This window comes from Oncorhynchus kisutch, linkage group LG11, assembly GCF_002021735.2.
Source record: "Oncorhynchus kisutch isolate 150728-3 linkage group LG11, Okis_V2, whole genome shotgun sequence".
NCBI classification, from domain to species: Eukaryota; Metazoa; Chordata; class Actinopteri; order Salmoniformes; family Salmonidae; genus Oncorhynchus; species Oncorhynchus kisutch.
In genome coordinates this window covers 22,418,157-22,442,519 of record NC_034184.2, presented here as the reverse complement: position 1 = coordinate 22,442,519, position 24,363 = coordinate 22,418,157, and the positions used below count along the sequence as shown (strand labels likewise).

General features: G+C 43.1%; 1 protein-coding gene across 1 annotated transcript in view; it reads left to right on the top strand.

The window, feature by feature from the left end:
- The first annotated feature begins 17,964 nt into the window (after positions 1–17,964).
- Positions 17,965–24,363, top strand: part of LOC109899867 (glutamate--cysteine ligase catalytic subunit) — a 36,493-nt gene continuing 30,094 nt past the window's right edge. Inside the window, exon 1 of the mRNA XM_020495475.2 lies at positions 17,965–18,581. Within this exon, the coding sequence (XP_020351064.1) occupies positions 18,432–18,581 (150 nt within the window). The 5' untranslated portion in view covers positions 17,965–18,431. The remainder of the gene's footprint in view (positions 18,582–24,363) is intronic.

Here is a 24,363-nt window from a genome sequence, read left to right as displayed (position 1 = left end):
GGAGGTTAGATAGCACAGTGTCCAAGGACGGCCCGGAAGTATATAGAATGGTGTCGTCTGCGTAGAGGTGGATCAGGGAATCGCCCGCAGCAAGAGCTGAAGAATTAGCCTAATATTTTATCAAGCCAGGTAAAAAAAATAGGACAGCTTTTCACATTTTACATTACACACATTACCTGTCGTTGTTGATGAAGTCATCTGTGTCATCAGGGCAGTAACTCGGGACAATATCCATTTAATATGATATAGTATGTATTAATTTGTGGATGTCCAACATCCCTTTCATGTGATATGTTTCAAATTACAAATCTTATTATATGTTACGAATTGCAATTCGTACAGTATGTTATTACAAATTCCAATTTGTGGTGGCTAACGTTAGCTAGGCTAGGGGTTAGGGTTAAGGTTAGGGTTAGGAGTTAGGTTAAATTGTTAAGGTTAGGGTTAGCTAACATGCTAAGTAGTTGCAAAGTAGCAAAAAAGTAGTAAGCGCTTGCAAAGTATCCAATGAACTAAAATGCTAAAGTTGTCAGTGATGAGATTCGAAAATGCAACCTTTTGTTCACATTATACCCATCCACCTCGACCAACCATTCTTCCATCGTTTTTGCCTTAAGTAACCTTCTGTCTTATGTGACCATACCAAACATAACATATCATGCTAATTTGAGTGTCCCGGATTTACATTTACTATGTTACATCTAGGCTATGAGACCAGGCTGCACCATAGCTGCATTCAATATTTATTTGTGCCCTAGACATGGGTTGCACCTCGGAGGCTAATGTGACTGTTTCATGTAAACTACACTAATTTACAGTGGCATGGAAATACGATGACTTTGCTAAAGTAGGCAAATAACTAGTAGGAAACAACTTTGCCATATTATGATGTTGTAAAATTTACTTTAGAGAGATGGCAATGTTGCCATTACTGTTACTATCAAAGTTAGTCAAAAATAGCTAGAAATGCTAAAGTTGGCTAGCTAAAATAAAGTGGACCCATCAATCTTAGTTAGCTGGTTAAAGTTATATCTAAAGTCAATCTGGCGACATCACAATCATGGCAAATGTTTTTCCGACTAATAATTTGCTTTCTTTTGGAATGTTTCCAAGCCAAAACTGAGTTGTTGGCAGTGCATCCTGCTGCTAGCATGCATTGCATGGTCAATCCATAAAGGGCTTTTCAATCTCAAACGGCCGTGATCTGTTGAACACTTTGGTTGGGGGCTATGAAACATGGGAGCCCCAATTCAATGATGGGAAGCGAAGTGGCCGGAGGGGCGATTTGCAAGTGGAGTTTGGCAAAAGGGGTCATGATTTGCTGACATAATTGTAATCCAAAACCAACCATAATTTACTCGTTGTGACACACCGAGGTTTTAGATCAGACTGATTTATATCCAAAATGATCCTATTTGCACTTTGTAGTAATTTTGCCACTAGAATAACTGTTTCTGTCAGTGTGCTCCCTCTCCGTCCTCTAGGTCACCAGGCTGCTCGTTATGGCGCACACCTGTCACCATCGTTACACACACCTGCGCATAGTCAGACTCGCCTGGACTCCATCACTTCCTTGATTACCTGCCCTATATGTCACTCCCTTTGGTTCCTTTCCCAGGCATCATTGTCTGTGCGTTGTTCGAAGTTCTTGTTTTGTATTATATTATATTCTATTCTATTCTATTCTGTTTATTTTATTAAAACATTCATTCCTTGAAATGTTTCCTGACTCTCAGCGAACATCGTTACAGTTTCTGACTCATATCGACGCCGGATAGGCCATTTTCAAGGGATTAGTTGTTTTTTAGGGGCAGTCACTTTTTAAAGTTAACATACTGAAATTCGACATATTTGCAAAAGGAAGTAGAGAAAATGTTGCAGTTTTAAAACAAATTTAAAGCAGTTTTACACATTTTGCAATTTTATAACAAATATCATGCAATTCTACTCCTTTTGCCATGTGGCAGAGAGACATTTGTGCAGTTGTTTAACAAATTCCATGCAATTCTACTCATTCTGCCGTGGGGCGAGGAAAAATGTTTGCAATTTCATAATACATTTAATGTAATTCTACAAATGTTACCATAGGGCAGACCATTTTTTTCAGTTTTAAACCATATTTCCTGCAGTTCTACTAATTTTGCCATGGCATATACCATGTTAATGATATCTGAGTGAGGGTGACGAAGAAAAACAATGTGGGCTCTCTGGAGGTAAGGGCCCCTGGGCATGTATGTGCCCTGCATTCCCGGTCCATATAGATAACTGGCTAAACTAACTTACCAATCAAAAATTATTAGCTGACATGGTTAATTGAGAGACTGTCAGTGACTGACAAAACAAGATATAAACTGCTGATGCACAACCAAATTTCGAACTTGCACCTTGTGTATTCTACTATTCAACTCTCAATAGTAAGTTGAGATCCCCGACTGAGTTTCTAAAAAACTCAGGAGTCGGCGGCCCCATAGTGGCCGAGGACCCTAAGCGACCGTTTATGCCTCTGTTGTGGAAAACTGTATCCAAAGAATCCAGGCAGAGACTATTTAAGGTATAATAGTGAATCTTTAATACCAGCAACTACAAGGTAGATCCCTCTCTGATCTCAGTCAGGGAAGGAGCTCAGAGATGAAATCGTTCCATGTAGGGATGCACGATATATCGGTGAACATATAAGAATCGGCCAATATTAGCTAAAAATGGCAACATCGATATCGGCCCGATGTCTAGTTTAATGCCGATGTGCAAAACCAATGTCAAAGCTGACGTGCATACCTAAACTCAGCAAAAAAATGTACTTCCTCTCACTGTCAACTGTGTTTATTTTCAGCAAACTTAACATGTGTAACTATTTGTATGAACATAAGATTCAACAAGTTCCACAGACATGTGACTAACAGAAATGGAATAATGTGTCCCTGAACAAAGGGGGGTCAAAATCAAAAGCAACAGTCAGTATCTGGTGTATCCACCAGCTGCATTAAGTACTGCAGTGCATCTCCTCCTCATGGACTGCACCAGATTTGTCAGTTCTTGCTGTGAGATGTTACCCCACTCTTCCACCAAGGCCCCTGCAAGTTCCCGGAAATTTCTGGCAGACTTGTTTACGTGCTGCTGTGTGTTTTGTTGCTAACCTTACTTTGCTACATGACAACGTTAGGGTTTTTACTTTTTAATTACTGTTTATATTTTTTGTTTTTCCCTCGCTCTAATTTTGTCATTTAACTTTTTCACTCGCTTTATCTGGACGTGGTTCATCAGGACCTCCACCAGCCGAAGCTAAGTAGTAACATTAACATGATGGCTTCTAATTGCAGTCGCTGTACTCATAATATACAGGAGAACAATCTCCTTATGGCGAGGATAGCTGTGCTGCAAGCCCAGCTTCAGACGCAATCTTTAGGCAAGGGTCATTTCAGTATAGGAAAGGATGAAACAGCGTCTGTGCCACCAGTAAGTACAGATAGTAGTATAAATCCCCTTGCACAGTCCCTGCAGCCGGACAACTTTCTCATGGCTTCTGGAGGGAAATGCTGTAGGAATGCTCAACCGGTGTCGCTCATTCTGCCGACAGAAACTCTCAAACGATTCTCCCCATTAAGCAGCGAGTCGGAGTCAGAGGCCGAGCCTTCTCTGGTCTCTACTCCTCCTGTTATGGGGTCTGAGACGCTGAAGCCTCCCACCATTAGCTCTGACAAATTGAAAACCCTAGTCATTGGCGACTCCATTACCCGCAGTATTAGACTTAAAACGAATCATCCAGCGATCATACACTGGGCAGGGCTACCGACGTTAAGGCTAATCTGAAGATGGTGCTGGCTAAAGCTAAAACTGGCGAGTGTAGAGAGTATAGAGATATTGTTATCCACGTCGGCACCAACGATGTTAGGATGAAACAGTCGGAGGTCACCAAGTGCAACATAGCTTCAGCGTGTAAATCAGCGAGAAAGATGTGTCGGCATCGAGTAATTGTCTCTGGCCCCCTTCCAGTTATGGGGAGTGATGAGCTCTACAGCAGAGTCTCACAACTCAATTGCTGGTTGAAAACTGTTTTCTGCCCCTCCCAAAAGATAGATTTGTAGATCATTGGCCCTCTTTCTGGGACTCACCCACAAACAGGACCAAGCCTGGCCTGTTGAGGAGGGACGGACTCCATCATAGCTGGAGGGGTGCTCTCATCTTATCCACGAACATAGACAGGGCTCTAACTCCCCTAGCTCCACAACGAGATAGGGTGCAGGCCAGGCAGCAGGCTGTTAGCCAGCCTGACAGCTTAGTGGAGTCTGCCACTAGCACTGTCAGCTCAGCTATCCCCATTGAGACCGTGTCTGTGCCTCAACCTAGGTTGGGCAAAACTAAACATGTCGGTGTTCACCTTAGCAATCTCACTGGAATAAAGACCTCCTCCATTCCTGCCATTATTGAAAGAGATTGTGATACCTCACATCTCAAAATAGGGCTACTTAATCCCTCACTTCCAAGGAAGTTATAGTTAATGAACTAATCACTGATCATAATCTTGATGTGATTGGCCTGACTGAAACATGGCTTAAGCCTGATTAATTTACTGTGTTAAATGAGGCCCCACCTCCTGGTTACACTAGTGACCATATCCCCCGCGCATCCCGCAAAGGCGGTGTTGTTAACATTTATGACGCCAAATTTCAATTAAAAAAAAAAAGCCCTTTTCGTCTTTTGAGCTTCTAGTCATGAAACCTATGCAGCCTACTCAATCACTTTTTATAGCTACTGTTTACAGGGCTCCTGGGCCATATACAGCGTTCCTCACTGAGTTCCCTGAATCCCTATCGGTCCTTTTAGTCATGGCAGATAATATTCACATTTTTGGTGACTAATATTCACGTGGAAAAGTCGACAGACCCACTCCAAAAGGCTTTCGGAGCCATCATCGACTGGGTTTTGTCCAACATGTCTCTGGACCTACTCACTGCCACAGTCATACTCTGGACCTAGATTTGTCCCATGAAATAAATGTTGTGGATCTTAATGTTTTTCCTCATAATCCTAGACTATCGGACCAACATTTTATTACATTTGCAATCGCAACAAATAATCTGCTCTGACCCAAATTAAGGATCATCAAAAGTCATGCTATAACTTCTCGGATAACCCAAAGATTCATAGATGCCCTTCCAGACTCCCTCCGCTTACCCAAGGACGTCAGAGTATAAAAATCAGTTAACCACCTAACTGAGGAACTCAAATTAACCTTGCGCAACACCCTAGACACAGTCGCACCCATAAAAAAATAAAAAAAACACTTGTCATAAGAAACTAGCTCCCTGGTATACAGAAAATACCCGTGCTCTGAAGCAAGCTTCCAGAAAACTGGAACGAAAATGGCGCCACACCAAACTGGAAGTCTTCCGACTAGCTTGGAAAGACAGTACCGTGCAGTATCGAAGAGCCCTCACTGCTGTTCGATCATCCTATTTTTCCAACTTAATTGAGGAAAATAAGAACAATCCAAAATGCATTTTGATTCTGTCACAAAGCAGCATTCCCCGAGACTTTCACTTCAGCAGGGATAAATTCATGAACTTCTTTGAGGAAAATATCATGATCATTAGAAAGCAAATTACGGACTTCTCTTTAAATCTGCGTATTCCTCCAAAGCTCAGTTGTCCTGAGTCTCAACAACTCTGCCAGGACCTAGGATCAAGTGCGACACTCAAGTGTTTTAGTACTATATCTCTTGACACAATGATGAAAATAATCATGGCCTCTAAACCTTCAAGCTGCATATTGACCCTATTCCACTAAACTGCTGTGCTTGGCCCTCCTATGTTGAATATAATAAACGGCTCTCTATCCACCGAATGTGTACCAAACTCACTAAAAGTGGTAGTAATAAAGCCTCTCTTGAAAAAGCCAAACCTTGAAACAGAAAATATAAACAAGCTATCGGCCTATATCGAATCTCCCATTCCTCTCAAAAAAAATGAAAAAGCTGTTGCACAGCAACTCACTGACTTCCTGAAGACAAACAATGTGTACAAAATGCTTCAGTCTGGTTTTAGACCCCATCAATGCACTGAGACTGCACTTGTGAAGGTGGTTAATGAGATTATAATGGTGTCAGACCGAGGCTTTGCATCTGTCCTCGTGCTCCTAGACCTTAGTATTGCTTTTGATACCATCGATCACCACATTCAAACCCAAATTGGTCTACACGGATAAATTCTGGCCTAGTTTAGATCTTATCAGTTTGTCTCTGTGGATGGTTTGTCCTCTGACAAATCAACTGTAAATTTCGGTGTTCCTCAAGGTTCCATTTTAGGACCACAATTTTCTACCTCTTGGTGATGTAATTCGGAAACATAATGTTAACTTTCACTGCTATGCGGATGACACACAGCTGTACATTTCGATGAAACATGGTGAAGCCTCAAAATTGCCCTCGCTAGAAGCCTGTGTTTCAGACATGAGGAAGTGGATGTCTGCAAACTTTCTACTTTTAAACTCAGACAAAACAGAGATGCTTGTTCTAGGTCCCAAGAAACAAAGATCTTCTGTTGAAACTGACAATTAATCTTGATGGTTGTACAGTTGTCTCAAATAAAACTGTGAAGGACCTCGACATTACTCTGGACCCTGATCTCTCTTTTGACGAACATATCAAGAATATTTCAAGGACAGCTTTTTTCCGTCTACGTAACATTGCAAAAAATCTGTATCCATGCTTTTGTCACTTCTAGGTTAGACTACTGCAAATGCTCTACTTTCCGGCTACCCGGATAAAGCACTAAATAAACTTCAGTTAGTGCTAAATACGGCTGCTAGAATCTTGACTAAAACCCCCAAATTTTATCATATTACTACAGTGCTAGCCTCTCTACACTGGCTTCCTGTTAAGGCAAGGGCTGATTTCAAGGTTTTACTGCTAACCTACAAAGCATTACATGGGCTTGCTCCTACCTATCTCTTCGATGTGGTCCTGCCGTGCATACCTACACGTAAGTTACGGTCAGAAGATGCAGGCCTCCTTACTGTCCCTAGAATTTCTAAGCAAACAGCTGGAGGCAGGGCTTTCTCCTATAGAGTTCCATTTTTATGGAATGGTCTGCCTACACATGTGAGAGACACGAACTCGGTCTCAACCTTTAAGTCTTTATTGAAGACTCATCTCTTCAGTAGGTCCTATGATTGAGTGTAGTCTGGGCCAGGAGTGTGAAGGTGAACGGAAAGGCACTGGAGCAACTAACCACTCTTGCTGTCTCTGCATGGCTGGTTCCCCTCTCTCCACTGGGATTCTCTGCCTCTAACTCTATTACAGGGGCTGAGTCACTGGCTTACTGGGGCTCTTCCATGCCGTCCCTAGGAGGGGTGCGTCACTCCCCCCCCCCTTGGGTTGTGCCGTGTGTGATGCTCGGATGTACCGATCCTGTGGAGTTGTTGTTTCACGTGGTTTGACACTGCGAGGACGATCAGCTGTCCGTCCTGTCTCCCTGTAGCACTGTCTTAGGCGTCTCACAGTACAGACATTGCAATTTATTGGCCACATTCAGATTCACTAGAAAGGCCTCTTTAGTGTCCTACGTTTTTATAACTGTAACCTTAATTGCCTACTGTCTGTAAGCTGTTAGTGTCTTAATGACCGTTCCACAGGCGCATGTTCATTAATTGTTTATGGTTCATTGAACAAAATGGGAAACAGTGTTTAATTCCTTTACAATGAAGATCTGTGAAGTTATTTGAATTTTTATGAATTATCTTTGAAAGACAGGGTCCTAAAAAAGGGACGTTTCTTGTTTTGCTGAGCTTTTTGACGTAATGACCCACGTAAAATGCTGTGCTACACGTGCAACACAGCATTCTTAACCAAGCCCACAATGTATGTTGTGTGGATCAAGCAGTCAACAAATCGAGCGGTCATTTGAAAGAGTAAGAAAATGTCAGCGAGACAACTCAAAAGCGAAATCCATTAACACCAATATAATGGAATTCATTGCCCTTGACAATCAACCGTTCTCTGTCGTGGGTGATGTTGGCTTTCGCGACTGGTTGAGCACCGGTACACACTACCAAGTGAGCTATTTTTCAGATGTTACCCTACCTGAGTTACACAGTAATAGCATTCAGATGTTGCCCTATCGGAGATACACAGTAAAAGTGTCACTGCTATTAGTTTCACGACATACTATGGAACGCCGTTTGGGTCTTTCCGTGTCAAAAAAGATAAGTCAGATAACACTAGTTAATAATAACACTACTTGATGCATTAAATAAGCATTAGTTTTACACATCAAAAAACACAGTTCTATTATAGAATGCTGTGTGTTCTGAATTTGCACGTGCAAGCCAAGCGCCACCACAACTATCAGTAGGACTGTCAAAGCTGTACCAAAAAGTCTGCAAACAAGCAAACACCAGCCACGAACGATATGTTTACAATACCGCGTTGGTAATAAAGCATTATTTATTTGATCGCAACTTCTGGGGTAGCTAGCTAGCTTTAGCTTGGTATCTAGCTAGCACCAATACAACCAGCCCGAAAACAATGACCAGTAGAAACTGCAGTCATTTTCATTATTCTTAGCAATGATTTAGGAATCCTTGTGAGTAAGTATTAGCTCGGTAGCCACTTGTTGTTCGCCTATTGAAATTGAACTTCAGTTCATGAAAATAAATAGCTAGCCAACTACTTAACCCTTTTGCCCAAAGCTAACGTTATAAGCAGCCACCTAGCTTCAACTGGCTAGTGAGGCTCGACCAGACCGGGTTATGTGTTGTGAAGCTAGACACAATAAGGATTAGGCACAATTGTGGAATTTGCAGTTTGCCTTCAAAATAAAAGTACCTCTTTGAAAGGTTACAATTGGTGGAATCATGACATTTTTAGACAAGATAACGTGAAACAAGGTTGGAATGTGAAGCAATGAAATGGGGTATCAGTCTACTCGGCGTCACCCACAGAACACAACTGTGCAGAGTTTACTCAAATATTAGCGTTGTACTATCGCTCTTTTCGCGGGACTGTGACTGTGTGAATCACCTCCCCAGTCAGCCTATTGTGTGTATTGACATTCATATTGCACTGTGCAGCTTTACCTAAGGATTGGGGATCAATGAAATGGGGTATCAGTCTACTCAATTGTAACGGCGTTCTTCGTTTGTTGAGAGAGAGTCGGACCGAAATGCAGCGTGGTGGTTAATCATGATCTTTAATAAAGAAAACGGCGATACATTAAATAAATAAATAAATACAAAAACAACAAACGGAACGTGAAACCTAATTACAGCCTATCTGGTGAACACTACACAGAGACAGGAACAATCACCCACGAAAGACAAAGCGAAACTCAGGCTACCTAAATACGGTTCCCAATCAGAGGCAACGAGAATCACCTGACAGCTGATTGAGAACCGCCTCAGGCAGCCAAGCCTATACACCACCCCTAATCAGCCGCGATCCCAAATACTACAAACCCCAATACGAAATACAATAACATAAACCCCTGTCACACCCTGGCCTGACCAAATATATAACGAAAACACAAAATACAATGACCAAGGCGTGACAGAACCCCCCCCAAGGTGCGGACTCCCGGACGCACCTCAAAACCATAGGGAGTGTCCGGGTGGGCGTCTGTCCATGGTGGCGGCTCCGGCTCGGGACGTGGACCCCACTTCATTAATGTCCTAGTTCCTCCCCTTCGTGTCCTGTGATTATCCACCCTCGCCGCCGACCATGGCCTAATAGTCCTCACCCAGAACCCCACAGTACTGAGGAGCAGCTCGTGACTGAGGGGCATCTCGGGACTGAGGGACAGCTCGGGACTGAGGGGCAGCTCGGGACTGAGGCAGCTCGGGACTGAGGGGCAGCTCGGGACTGAGGGGCAGCCCGGAACTGAGGGGCAGCCCGGAACTGAGGGGCAGCCCGGAACAGAGGGGAAGCCCAGTACTGAGAGGAAGCCCAGTACTGAGAGGAAGCCCAGTACTGAGATGAAGCTCAGGTAGGTAGTAGGCTCCGGTAGATCCTGGCTGGCTGGCGGAACTGGAAGATTCAGGTTGACTAGCAGATCTGGAAGATTCTGGTTGACTAGCAGATCTGGAAGATTCTGGTTGACAGGCTGATCTGGAAGAATCTGGTTGACTGGCGGATCTAGCTGCTCTATGCAGACTGACATCTCTGACTGCTCCATGCAGGCTGACAGCTCCTTGCAGACTGGCAGCTTCATGCAGACTGACAGCTCTGACTGCTCCATGCAGGCTGACAGCACCCTGAAGACTGGCAGCTCCCTGCAGACTGGCAGCTCCTTGCAGACTGACAGCTCTGACTGCTCCATGCAGGCTGACAGCTCCTTGCAGACTGACAGCTCCTTGCAGACTGGCAGCTCCTTGAAGACTGGCAGCTCCCTGCAGACTGGAAGCTCCTTGCAGACTGACAGCTCTGACTGCTCCATGCAGGCTGACAGCTCCTTGCAGACTGACAGCTCCTTGCAGACTGGCAGCTCCTTGCAGACTGGCAGCTCCTTGCAGACTGACAGCTCTGGCTGCTTCATGCAGACTGACAGCTCTGACTGCTCCATGCAGGCTGACAGCTCCTTGCAGACTGACAGCTCCTTGCAGACTGGCAGCTCCTTGCAGACTGACAGCTCTGGCTGCTTCATGCAGACTGACAGCTCTGACTGCTCCATGCAGGCTGACAGCACCCTGCAGACTGGCAGCTCCTTGCAGACTGGCAGCTCCTTGCAGACTGACAGCTCTGGCTGCTTCATGCAGACTGACAGCTCTGGCTGCTTCATGCAGACTGACAGCTCTGACTGCTCCATGCAGGCTGACAGCTCCTTGCAGACTGACAGCTCCCTGCAGACTGGCAGCTCCTTGCAGACTGGCAGCTCCTTGCAGACTGACAGCTCCTTGCAGACTGACAGCTCCTTGCAGACTGACAGCTCTGGCTGCTTCATGCAGACTGACAGCACCCTGCAAACTGGCAGCTCCTTGCAGACTGGCAGCTCTTTGCAGACTGACAGCTCCATGCAGACTGGCAGCTCAGGCTGCTTCAAACAGGCAGGAGGCTCCGGCAGCGCTGTAGAGAGAGAAGGCTCTGATAGCGCTGAACAGGCGGGAGACTCCGACAGCGCAGGAGAGGAGGAAAACGCTGGCTGCGCTGAACAGGTGGGAGACTCCGACAGCGCAGGAGGGAAGGAAGGCTCTGGCTGTGCTGAACAAGCGGGAGACTCCGACAGAGCAGGAGAGGCGAGGCGCACTGTAGGCCTGATGCGTGGTGCGGGCACTGGTGATACTGGAGCGAGGACACGCACAGGAAGCCTGGTTCGGGGAGCTGCTACCGGAGGACTGGTGTGTGGAGGTGGCTCTGGATAGACCGGACCGTGCAGGCGCACTGGAGCTCTTGAGCACCGAGCCTGCCCAAGCTTACCTGGCTCGATGCCCACTCTAGCCCGGCAAATACGAAGGGCTGGCATGAACCGTACCGGGCTATGCACCCGCACTGCAGACACCGTGCGCTCACTAGCATAACACAGTGCCTGCCCGGTCTCTTTAGCCCACCGGAAAGCACAGGGAGTTTGCGCAGGTCTCCTACCTGGCATAGCCATACTCCCTGTAAGCCCCCCCCCCCCAATAATTTTTTGGGGTTGCTTCTCGGGCTTCCTTGCCAACCGTGTTCCCTCGTATCGCCGGCTCCTATCTCCTGCTGCCTCTGCTTCCTCCTTGGGGCGGCGATATTCACCAGGCTGAGCCCAGGGTCCTCTTCCGTCTAATATCATCTCCCAAGACCAGAAGTCCTTATATCGCCGCTCCTCATGATTAACAGGGAGAGTTGGCTCAGGTCTGACTCCTGACTCTGCCACTCTCTCCCTGAGCCCCCCCCCCAATACATTTTTGGGGGTGACTTTCGGGTTTTGCTCTGCGCCGCCGTGTTTTCCTTTTCGACTCCATTCGCCTATAGCCTTCTTCGCACTGCTCAAGCGAATCCCATGCGGGCTCCTGCACTCTCTCTGGGTCGGCCGCCCACCTGTCGATTTCTTCCCACGTCGTATACTCCATGCAATTGCTGTCCATAACGTCCTCCCATGTCCATTCCTCCTTTCGCTTTTCCTGCGGTCGCTGCCTGTAACCACGCCGCTCGGTCCGTATGTGGTGGGTGTTTCTGTAACTGCGTTCTTCGTTTGTTGAGAGAGAGTCGGACCGAAATGCAGCGTGGTGGTTAATCATGATCTTTAATAAAGAAAACGGCGATACATGAAATAACTAAATAAATACAAAAACAACAAACGGAACGTGAAACCTAATTACAGCCTATCTGGTGAACACTACACAGAGACAGGAATAATCACCCACGAAAGACAAAGCGAAACTCAGGCTACCTAAATACGGTTCCCAATCAGAGGCAACGAGAATCACCTGACAGCTGATTGAGAACCGCCTCAGGCAGCCAAGCCTATACACCACCCCTAATCAGCCGCGATCCCAAATACTACAAACCCCAATACGAAATACAATAACATAAACCCCTGTCACACCCTGGCCTGACCAAATATATAACGAAAACACAAAATACAATGACCAAGGCGTGACATCAATACCCAAGCAATTTTTTCTCCAAAACATCCACACTGTATTGTTTTTCCTCAGGAATAGTGTTCAATACACATAGGTTGACAATAAATGTAATAAGAGCAACGACGCTAATGTTCTCTGGGTGACACTGAATAGACTGATACCCCATGTCATTGATCCACAATCCATTGGTAAGGCTGTACAGTGAAATAAGTATGCCCCAATGCAATTATAAAGTATAATACATCCAGTGTGATTTGAACAGATTTTTGACAAATTAACAAATTATTGTCTTCTGTTGATTTTATATAACAACATTCCAACCTCGTTTAGCATGATCTATTCAATTATGGCATAATTCTACTATTTGTATTCATTTGCATGAATGTCAATGACAAACTTTTATTTTGAAGGCTAACTGCAAAGTCCACTATTGTGGCTAATCCTTATTGTGGCTAGCTTCACATAGATGGGTCCGACCACCATTAAAACTACTTCAGGATTGGTGGGTCCCCCACGGGATGGTTGAGCTAACATAGGCTAATGCGCTTAGCATGAGGTTGTAAGTAACAAGAACATTTCCCAGGACATAGACATATCTGATATTGGCAGAAAGCTTAAATTCTTGTTAATCTAACCGCGCAGTCCAATTTACAGTAGCTATTACAGTGACAGAATACCATGCTATTGTTTTAGAAGAGTGCACAGTTTTGAACTTGAAAAGTTAATAACAAACAAACCAGGCACATTTGGGCAGTCTTGACACAAAATTTTGAACAGAAATACAATGGTTCATTGGATCCGTGTAAACTTTGCACATGCACTGCTACCATCTAGTGGCCAAAATCTAAATTGTACCTGGGCTGGAATAATACATTATGTCCTTTCTCTTGCATTTCAAAGATGATGGTACAATTTTTTTTCTCCAGATCTAATGCGTTATATTCTCCTACATTCCTTTCACATTTCCACAAACTTCAAAGTGTTTCCTTTCAAATTGTATCAAGAATATGCATATGCTTGCTTCAGGGCCTGAGCTACAGGCAGTTAGATTTGGGTATGTCATTTTAGGCAAAACATTTTTAAAAGGGTCCGATCATTAATATCGGTTATTGGTATCGTTTTTTTGGCAAGGAAAACATCTGTATCGGCCAAAAATGTCATATCGGTGCATCAATAGACTTCCATGTCCCTTATATAGTGGGAGGTGATAATACAATCATATCATTTACACAACAGTAATTTAATACAAGCTACAGTTCCAGAACACAATGGCCTTGTGTTCAGGTGCAGACATGCTAGTTCCCTAATGGAATCAAGCACAGTTGTTATGCCTTAATTGGGAATGAATGCAGAGAACAAAATGTTTTGCAGGGCCTGCTACAATGGTCCTCCTATACAAGTGGGAGAAAGGGTGATTTGGCGGTACTGGGGTAACACGCACAGCAGGAACAACATAGGCAGCATAGCATGATCCTGACTAGTTTGTAGGAAGATAATAATAGGCTTTCCCCCCACACACATACATACACTACATGACCAAAAGAATGTGGACATGGCTCGTCAAACGTCTCATTCCAAAATCATGGTCTATAATATGGAGTTGCTCCCTTTTACTGCTATAACAGCCTCCACTCTCCTGGGAAGGCTTTCCAAAAGATGTTGGAGCATTGCTGCGGGGACTTGCTTCCATTCAGCCACAATAGCATTAGTGAGATCTGGCACTAATGTTGATGTTGAGGGATTAGACCTGGCTCGTAGTTCAAGACCGTCATTCCTCCTCCACCGAACCGTACAATTGGCACTATGCATTGGGGCAGGTAGCGTTCTCCTGGCATCCGCCAAACCCAGATTCACCCGTCGGACTGGCATATGGTGAAGCGTGATTTATCACTCCAGAAAATGCATTTTCACAACTCCAGAGTCCAATGGCAGCAAGCTTTACATCACTCCGACGCTTGGCATTGCGCATGGTGATCTTAGGCTTGTGTATGGCTGCTTGACAATGGACACCCATTTCATGAAGCTCCCGACAAACAGTTATTGTGCTGACGTTGCTTCCAGAGACAGTTCGGAACTCGATAGTGAGTGTTGCAACCAAGGACAGATGATTTTCACATTCTACATGCTTCAGCACTCAGCGGTCCCGTTCTGTGAGCTTGTGTGGCCTACCACTTCGCGGCTGAACCGTTGTTGCTCCTCAACGTTTCCACTTCACAATAACATCACTTACAGTTGACCGGGGCAGTTCTAGCAGAGCAGAAATTTGATGAACTGACTTGTTGGAAAGGTGGCATCCTATGACAGTGCCACATTGAAAGTTACTGAGCTCTTCAGTAAGGTCATTCTACTGCCAATGTTTGTCTATGGAGATGGCATGGTGGTGTGCTTGCTTTCTTAACATTTTATTTAACCTTTATTTAACTAGGCAAGGCAGTTAAGAACAAATACTTATTTACAATGACAGCCTACCGGGAAACAGTGGGTTAACTGCCTTGTTCAGGGGCAGAATGACATATTTTTACCTTGTCAGCTCAGGGATTCGATTCAGCAAACTTTCTGTTCCTGGCCCAATGCTCTAACCACTAGGCTACCAAGTGATCGAATCCCCGAGTTGACAAGGTAAAAATCTGTCGTTCTGCCCCTGAACAAGGCAGTTAGCTCACTGTTCCTAGCCGTCATTGAAAATAAGAATTTTGTTGACTGTGAAGTTACTTTAGCTAATATGATGACAACGATATCGGTTGTGTGTAGCAGTTATGATATGGTTTGGCTTGGAAAGGTTTTTTCGCCTGGTCACAAACAGCTGATGTGTTGTGCATTGAAGTCGAAGAGAACGAAGAGAAAAGGTGAGAGGAGGAGAGCACATAGATGCGAGAAGGAATACAACTTGGCTGCTATGGATGTGAACTGTGTTTACGCGTGACCAGGGGTGTATTCATTTCGCTGGTTAAGTTGAAAAACGTTTCTTAAACAGAAGCAAACATAATGAAATGGGGATAAACATACCTGAATTTGTCCAATAGAAACTGTTGGACTAATGATTACACCCTAGATCAGCTAGATGCAGGCAAAGGTGTGCAAGGCGGTATTGAACGTATCGCTGTCTGTCCAGGTGTCACTGTCTGTCCCTTCAACATTTTCTCTCAACCTGTGTTCAACTACGTTGTAATCTTTCATTCATAGGCTAGGTTGTAGCAACTTCATTAGGGGCATAGGGAAAATTAGAGTATCATGTAATAGCCTAAACCTATCAATGTTACATTGAACTGGATGAATGGAATATGAATGACAGTCATCCAATATGCTGTAATAGAAATAAGGCCATGCTCAGAAAAATAGTCCTCCATATTAAATGGCACTGACCGCCACTGTCCCGGACCAATACCCAATCTCCAGGCTCCAGGTCGTCCGGGGGAGTTTGGGCAGCAGAGACCTGTGAGTGAACAGTTAGTCAGAGTACAGTTAGTCAGAGCTATACAGTACTTCATCATACTGTCATCCAACAGATACTGTGACTGCTGCTGGTGGGACGGGCCATCAGTACCTCATGTGGACTGAGGCCAGTTTTCCTGACCATGGTGGAGCTCTTTGAAAACAGGCTATAGGTAACACATCCACCCAGGTAAGTCCGGTTCGAGCAAATATCTTCACCAGTTTATTTTTCAGAATGCCATTAAAGCGCTCTACAATTCCAGAACTTTACGGGTGAAACGGTACATGCAAACATATTTTCACTTGCCTCATGTCATACAGTTCTTTCATTATCTTTGAGGTGAAATGTGTCCCCCTATTGCTATCTAAACATTGTGGTACTCCAAATCGTGGAACAATATCGTGTAGCAGGCATTTGGCCACAGTTCTTGCTTCCTCATTAGATGTAGGGAAAGCTTCAGTCCATTTGAAGTAACTGTCAATCACTACCAACATGTATTTTTGTCTCAAGCTTACTGCCATGTGTCTTTATTCTGCCCAGTTTGTCAGTGAACCAAGGAGACGAGTTTTGGAATGTTACTTCACACGTGTTTTCAGGGGCAAGAATATTTAGAGTATTACTTAAAGTGCTGCTGTACAGGTTGACCATGTCGTCGAGGGGCGAGTCATCTCTGATCACAAGGCTGTGTCTCTGACGGATGCAACTCTTCTCCACTGCCCAAAAAGGACCATTAAATTCTGTAACCGGAGGAAACTTAACCCATCCCAGAAACACATCCAGCCCACCTTTGAGTCTGACTGCAGTGAGCCTTTGAGTCTGACCTTTGAGTCAGACTCAAAGGTGGGCTGGATGTGTTTCTGGGATGGGTTAAGTTTCCTCCGGTTACAGAATTGAATGTTTGTGTCAGAAAATGATATTTATATGATTGCTAAGATATACAAAACCTTGAAGAGACCGATCCAACTGACATTCTCTAAGAAAAAGCATAAACTATTGGAACAAAGACAATATATACTGATAACAATAACTGATATTGGCACAAGATGGAGGGGATGTTGGAACGTAACTAACTAAATTGCAGTTGACGAAAATGTGTGCTTAATCCAGTATAAATTAATGTATAGAATGTATTACACAAGAGACAAAATTCACAAATTCTGCAGCACAATAGCAGAGTTATGTCTTTAGTGTAAAACTAACAATGATTCAATAGTCCATGGCTTCTGGGAATGCTATAAAGTCCCAAAATTATGGGCAGAGTTAGAAAGTTGGCTGTTGGAAGTATTACAATGGAAATGTACTTTTAATCTGTCTGTCTGCATATTTAAAGATATGGCATATGAAGGTGCAGTGAGATACCCAATGGGTTGGAAGATACTTTTCTCATCAACACAGACTTGAAAACTGGAAATCAACCAGCCCTCCATCGTTAACTCAATGGAAAGGTAAAATGCTTATTATCTAAATGTTGAAAGTGTGTGGGTGAAGGAGATAAACAAAATGGTCCAGTTTGAGGCCATGTGGCAGAGAGTGATGTGGGTGCTGGAGCTGGGGTGTGAGCAGCTGGTCTGGGGTGGTGATGTGACTGAACAAGTGACTGTGTGGGGGTGGGTCATGTTATGACTCAGCAATCTTACCCTCATCCCTCAAAACCTTAAATTAACATTATGTTATAGTAGACCTACCAAAACCAGTCTACTAAAGTGTGTGTACAAAAATACATTTTTTTTTTTGGTAAGATTATTTATTAATTATTTTACAATACAATGGAAAAAAATACACATACACGTATAATAATAATCTTTAAAAAAAAAAATATATATATATATATATATATATATATATATATATATATTGTATACATACTTAGTAGACTGGTTTTGGCATGCCAAATTAAGAATAATGTTCATTGAAGGTTTTGAGGGAGGAGGGGAAAGATTGCTGAGTCATAACATGACGCGCGCCACACGGTCACGTGTGTTCAGTCAACGTTAAGTCTGTGAACTAGGACATTTTGCACACTCAAACAGTGGATGCTTGGCTAGCGGATTGAATTGACCGTTTCTCACTAACGTTATAAGGAAGTGATTCAATCACGGGGAAATATATTTAAGTGTAATTGCTATTCTGAATTACATAGGTATTGCATGGGGTAACAACCTTGGCATTTCTATTCCGCGCGTGGGACATTGTATTAGCTTTCTAGATAGCAAGAGATATGTGAAGGCCTCCCCCTTTTTGTCTAGCTAGCTAATAAGTATCAGCGTTACAATTTAAATAACTACATCAGTGTTAATTTTGCTTGAGTTTTGTTTTGTTGAAAGTAATTAGCTAGCTACATTGCTGAACTTGGCTAAATAACGTTAGCTAACGAGCAAAATTAATAGCTAACGGTAGCTTAACAAAATTGTACGCGCTAGTCTCGCTGTTGGTGCCGAACGCTTGTGCTATGGGTTTGCTGTCACAAGGGTCACCGCTCAACTGGGAAGAAACCAAAAAGTATGCAGACCATGTCAGGAAGCATGGCATCGTTCAGTTTCTCAACATCTATAACAAGGTGAAAGAACGACAGAAGGATGTATTGTTATGGGGCGATGAGGTAAGGCTGCCATGGCCGAACTTTTACATAAACGTGTTTTTTCATTCCATGTGATCTCAGTAATGTCAGTCAGTGAGTGTGCTCTATCACCAGTGAATTTGCAACTATGTTGACAACATGCCAACTTGATTGTGATGATGAAACGTCTAACCGATTTACAGTAACTAGTGTTGATATCAGTCACATCTGGGCATCAGTACAGTAGATCATACAAAATGATAATCATACAAATGTTTCCATTAATCACACAAATGGACAGGGGTGGAAAGAGTACTGTAAAATCCTACTCAAGCAGTAAGTACTGTTACTTTAATTACATTTTAATCAAGTAGAAGTAAAAGTACTGGTGTAAAAAAAAAAATATAAACGAATCAACTAAAAGTAAAAAGTAGGACATTTTTTAAATGTACTCAGAGTAAAAGTTACCAAGTTCAAAAATAATTAGCTATTTAAATTTTGATGGTTAATTTTATTCTCCTTTTCTAAGAACTTTTACAAAAACGTTTCTATATACTACTGTATATGTAATATTGTTTACATGTAATGCTTGACAAGCTAAATGTTCCATAAAACACCAGAAAATAACCAACAAGATAAGATTCAGCACAGCTGATTTTAATGTTAAATCTTACACTTCACATATACAAATGTTCAAAAGGCATTTTTTTGTGGAACTGCCTATTGAACACTTAACTCACTCCAGTTGTCTCTGAATTTGCCATTCTGTTTCAGTAGGAGCTGATTTTCTAAGTTAATTGAGTCTATCCTAGCTCACTTCGCAGTGAAGCGTAGTCCAGCACAGCTACAAAGACGCTCACAGGCGGCAAATTCTTATGTACGGAAACAAATGAAGTAAATCCATTTCGTCCAATGGACTAGCAAGATACCCATCCAGCTCCCCTGTACCTTCTGACCGTTTGGTTGTCAGTGATGAAGAAATCGCTCTAACACAGACTTCCGGCCCTTGTTATTCTGAGATACTGAGATTGATTTGAGTTGTTCAAATACATTCAGACGCAACAAATTCTCTAATGAGGTGAGTCCATGTCTGGCTGTGCCCAAACATAGTTATATGAAAAGGTTATTGTCCAGCACCTGTAATGCTGGACAATTATTGTCCAATACCTGTAAATAATGGAAAAAAAGAAAACATAACAAAAAAAACAAAGAAAAGACTCAGACTAAAATATATCATCATATGGACAATGAGGTTTTAACCTTTTGGAGTAAAGAAATCATACCGGCTGTGATGACATCAGCTTTGTCAGTCCAAGACGTCTTGAACTTTGTCAGAAGGATTGCAGCAGCAATAAGCTGTGGCTCCTCCATCATTTCTCCAAAGTGCTTTTGGAGACTGTTCTGAATGGCTCTGATAAGTGGTAGGTACATTTGGCAAGATGCTTCCAGCCTTTGAAGTTTTGTTTTTAGTAAGAAGATCACTGGCAGCAGCCACCACATGCGTGTTGATCTCAGACTGTAGAATGTTCAAAGCTAAGACCAAAGGCTTCATCACTTTGAAGTTCTCATTCAAGAAGGACATTTCTGCCGGGCTCAGCCTGAAAGATAATGTACTACCTCTTAGAATTCTAAAATTTCATGGACAATAAATATTACAGTAATAGGAAGAAAACATAACATTGATTCAAATAATTGCTACTCACATTTTCACTTAATTCTTCACTCATTTCTTCTCATCCTCTCCCTTCTCTTGAATGATATGTGTGATCCTCTCCACAGCCAGGGAAGTTGAGTTTCAACGTGTTTGATTTGGATGGATGAACTGCAGTTTGCACTCATTCTCTACAACTTCAGCAGCTAAGGTTGACCGCCCCATTTTATTCCACATTTGGCAAAAGATGACCTGGACAACCTTTTGTAGCTATCACTATTTGTTTCTGCCAACACAGAATCTGTAGCACTGAGGTTCAGCAGGTGACATGCACACTGTTGATGCTGAGGGAGTTTATATTCTAGGCCATTAACCAGGATGGAATATGAGTCTTGGTATTCAACCTGCTCTGCTGGCTCTTCAGCATCTGAGTATCGGTCTGCTGGCTCTGCTCACCAAAAATATTGAATTCTTTGATGCAGTTTGATCCACTGTCTGTTGTGGATCTTATCACTTTCACCCTGATCCTGTATGCACAATGGATGTCATCGAGGGCACCTGCAAGCACATCAAATGTGTGGGAACCTCTCAATCTCTTGCAAACTAATGCAGCAGAAGGTCTCACCAGAGTTTCTGCATCTGTCCAGTGACATGTGACCACGATGTAACTCCTTTGATGAGCTGTCCAACGATCGGTGATGGTGTCAATATAATTTACCCTGCCAAGGTGTGATTGCCAGATTCATGTATTCTTGAACGAACAGTTGGTCTGGAGATTACTTTGCATTGAGGATGCAGGGTGGTTACCAACTCTTTAAAAGCTGGTTGTTCGACCACAGAGAATGGGTTTTGGCCCTCACAGATCAAATTAATGACAAGCTTGTCAACGGTTACCTGTGAGATGCACCACGCGGATGGCTAGCTACTAGCCACTATAATGTCAATGCGGTTGTAGCCCGCACTACAGCTTATAAAGCTGTGTAAAGACGTTGGTCAGGGTTAGCTTCTAACTAGCTAGCAACAGGATGAGCCAGCTAATGTTAGTATTATGCTACAGATTGATTGCAAATGGCTCATAGCAACACTTTGTTAACCTACACAACAAACACCATTCATGGTGATAAAATATATTTATAAATTTACTTTTTGTACCATTACATGTTTCCTCAAGTTTGATGCAGAATTTTTGTAGCCAGCCACCTCCACCATCTTTGATAAGCAGAGCTTATTATTTATTTTTAATGGCATGTAGCTACCTTTTTTTACAGCCAGAAAATCCTGCTACCGATCATTTAGTTTGCATACACAGCTATGATGGGGCTGTTTTTGTGCGATGCATGGAATTGAATTGTATTGGTCCATCTGGTCATGTTACTTGTCACTGACAAACAAGTGAATATTTCGAGATGCTACAAAAGGTGCAAAATGTATGTGCTTGCCATGATGTGTATCTTTTTTCCAGATTGTACTCTGTAATGGATAGTTTGGAAAATGTACTTAAGTGAAAGTACAGCCTTTGAAAAATACTCAAAGTACACAGAAAAGCTACTGAATTACAGGAACGTGAGTAGTTTTAATTCGTTACTTCCACCCCTGCAAATGGATGCTTCGATGTTTATACTCTGTCCATAAACATTGAACCCATTCAAAGCAGCTGACCGGCATAACTTTTTTTGATTTAGACAACTTTGTTCAGTAACTTATTTATTATTCAGTTATTTAGGCTATGGAACCAATTTGTATGAATACTAATCTCTTAGAAAATGGAGAGGTTTTGTTCTCTATAAGATGGTTTACATTTCATGGGAGTTAACCCACCATTTCTAGGCCGTCATTTGGTTTAAATAATGCAAAAACAAAGTGTTGGAGAAGAAAGTAAAAGTGCAATATGTGCTATGTAAGAAACCTAACGTTTCAGTTACTTGCTCAGAACATGAGAACATATGAAAGCTGGTGGTTCCTTTTAACATGAGTCTTCAATATTCCCAGGTAAGACGTTTTAGGTTGTAGTTATTATAGGACTATTTCCCTCTATACCATTTGTATTTCATTAACCTTTGACTATTGGATGTTCTTATAGGCACTTTAGTATTGCCAGTGTAGCAGTATAGCTTCCGTCCCTCTCCTCGCTCCTCCCTGGGCTCGAACCAGCAACACAACGACAACAGCCACCACATCGAAGCGTTACCCATGCAGAGCAAGGGAAACAACCACCCCAAGGCTCAGAGCGAGTGAAGTTTGAAACGCTATTAGCGCGCGCTAACTAGCCAGTCATTTCACATTGGTCACACCAGCCTCATCTCGGGAGTTGATAGGTTTGAAGTCATAAACAGCGCAATGCTTGACGCACAACAAAGAGCTGCTGGCAAAACGCACGAAAGTGCTGTTTGAATGAATGTTTACGCGCCTGCTTCTGCCTACCACCGCTCAGTCAGATAGGTACTTGTATGCTCAGTCAGATTATATGCAACACATATAGATAATATCTAGTAATATCATCAACCATGTGTACTTAACTAGTGATTATGATTGATTTGTGTTTTTGTTGAATTTTACCCCTTTTTCTCCCCAATTTCGTGGTATCCAATTGTTAGTAGCTACTATCTTCATCGCTACAACTCCCGTACTGGCTCGGGAGAGACGAAGGTTGAAAGTCATGCGTCCTCCGATACACAACCCAACCACTCCGCACTGCTTCTTAACACAGCGCCATCCAACCCAGAAGCCAGCCGCACCAATGTGTCGGAGGAAACACCGTGCACCTGGCAACCTTGGTTAGCGCGCACTGCGCCCGTCCCGCCACAGGAGTCGCTGGTGCGCGATGAGACAATGTTTTCCTTACCGGTCAAACCCTCCCTAACCCGTGCATCGCCTCCCGGTCGCGGCCGGTTACTACAGAGCCTGGGCGCGAACCCAGATGCTGCAGTACAGCGCCCTTAACCACTCTGCCACTTTGGAGGCTTGATTAATAGTTTTTTATAAGAAGTTTAATGCTAGCTAGCGACTTACCTTGGCTTACTGCATTTGCGTAACAGGCAGTCTCCTTGTGGAGTGCAACGAGAGAGAGGCAGGTCGTTATTGCATTGGACTAGTTAACTGAAAGGTTGCAAGATTGGATCCCCCGAGCTGACAAGGTGAAAATCTGTCGTTCTGCCCCTGAACGAGGCAGTTAACCCACCATTTCTATGCCGTCATTAAAAATAAGTGTTCTTAACTGACTTGCCTAGTTAAATAAAGATTAAATAAAGGTGTAAAAAAACAAAAATGGACTGGCAAGTAACGTTAGCCTGCCTTCTATGCTAACTTTAGCTAGCTAGATAACTTAGCTGTCAGTTGGTAACGGGTTGCTAAAATCAACATTTGCTAGAATAGTTGAAACTATTTTGATTAATTTATTGCATACGGAAAATATTCAGAATCCTTGTCATTTCCACATTTTGTTACGTTACAGCCTCATTCTAAAATGGATAAAATTGTTTTCCCTCATCACTCTACACACAATAGCCCATAATGACAAACCGAAAACACAGGTTTTTAGACGTTTTTGCAAACGTATTAAAAATAAAAACCTTTTTTACGTAAGTATTCAGACCCTTTGCTATGACTTGAAATTGAGCTCAGGTGCATCCTGTTTCCATTGCTCATCCTTGATGTTTCTACAATTTGATTGGAGTCCACCTGTGGTAAATTCAATTGATTTGACATGATTTGGAAAGGATGATGTTTACAGTCGTGGCCAAAAGTTGAGAATGACGCATATACATTTTCACAAAGTCTGCTGCCTCAGTTTTTATGATGGCAATTTGCATATACTCCAGAATGTTATGAAGAGTGATCAGATGAATTGCAATTAATTGCAAAGTCCCTCTTTGCCATGCAAATGAACTGAATCCCAGAAAACATTTCCTCTGCATTTCAGCCCTGCCACAAAAGGACCAGCTCACATCATGTCAGTGATTCTCTCGTTAACACAGGTGTGAGTGTTGACGAGGACAAAGCTGGAGATCACTCTGTTGTGCTGATTAAGTTCGATATAACAGACTGGAAGCTTCAAAAAGAGGGTGGTGCTTGGAATCAGTTCTTCCTCTGTCAACCATGGTTACCTGCAAGGGAACACGTGCTGTCATCATTGCTTTGCACATAAAATGCTTCACAGGCAAGGATATTGCTGCC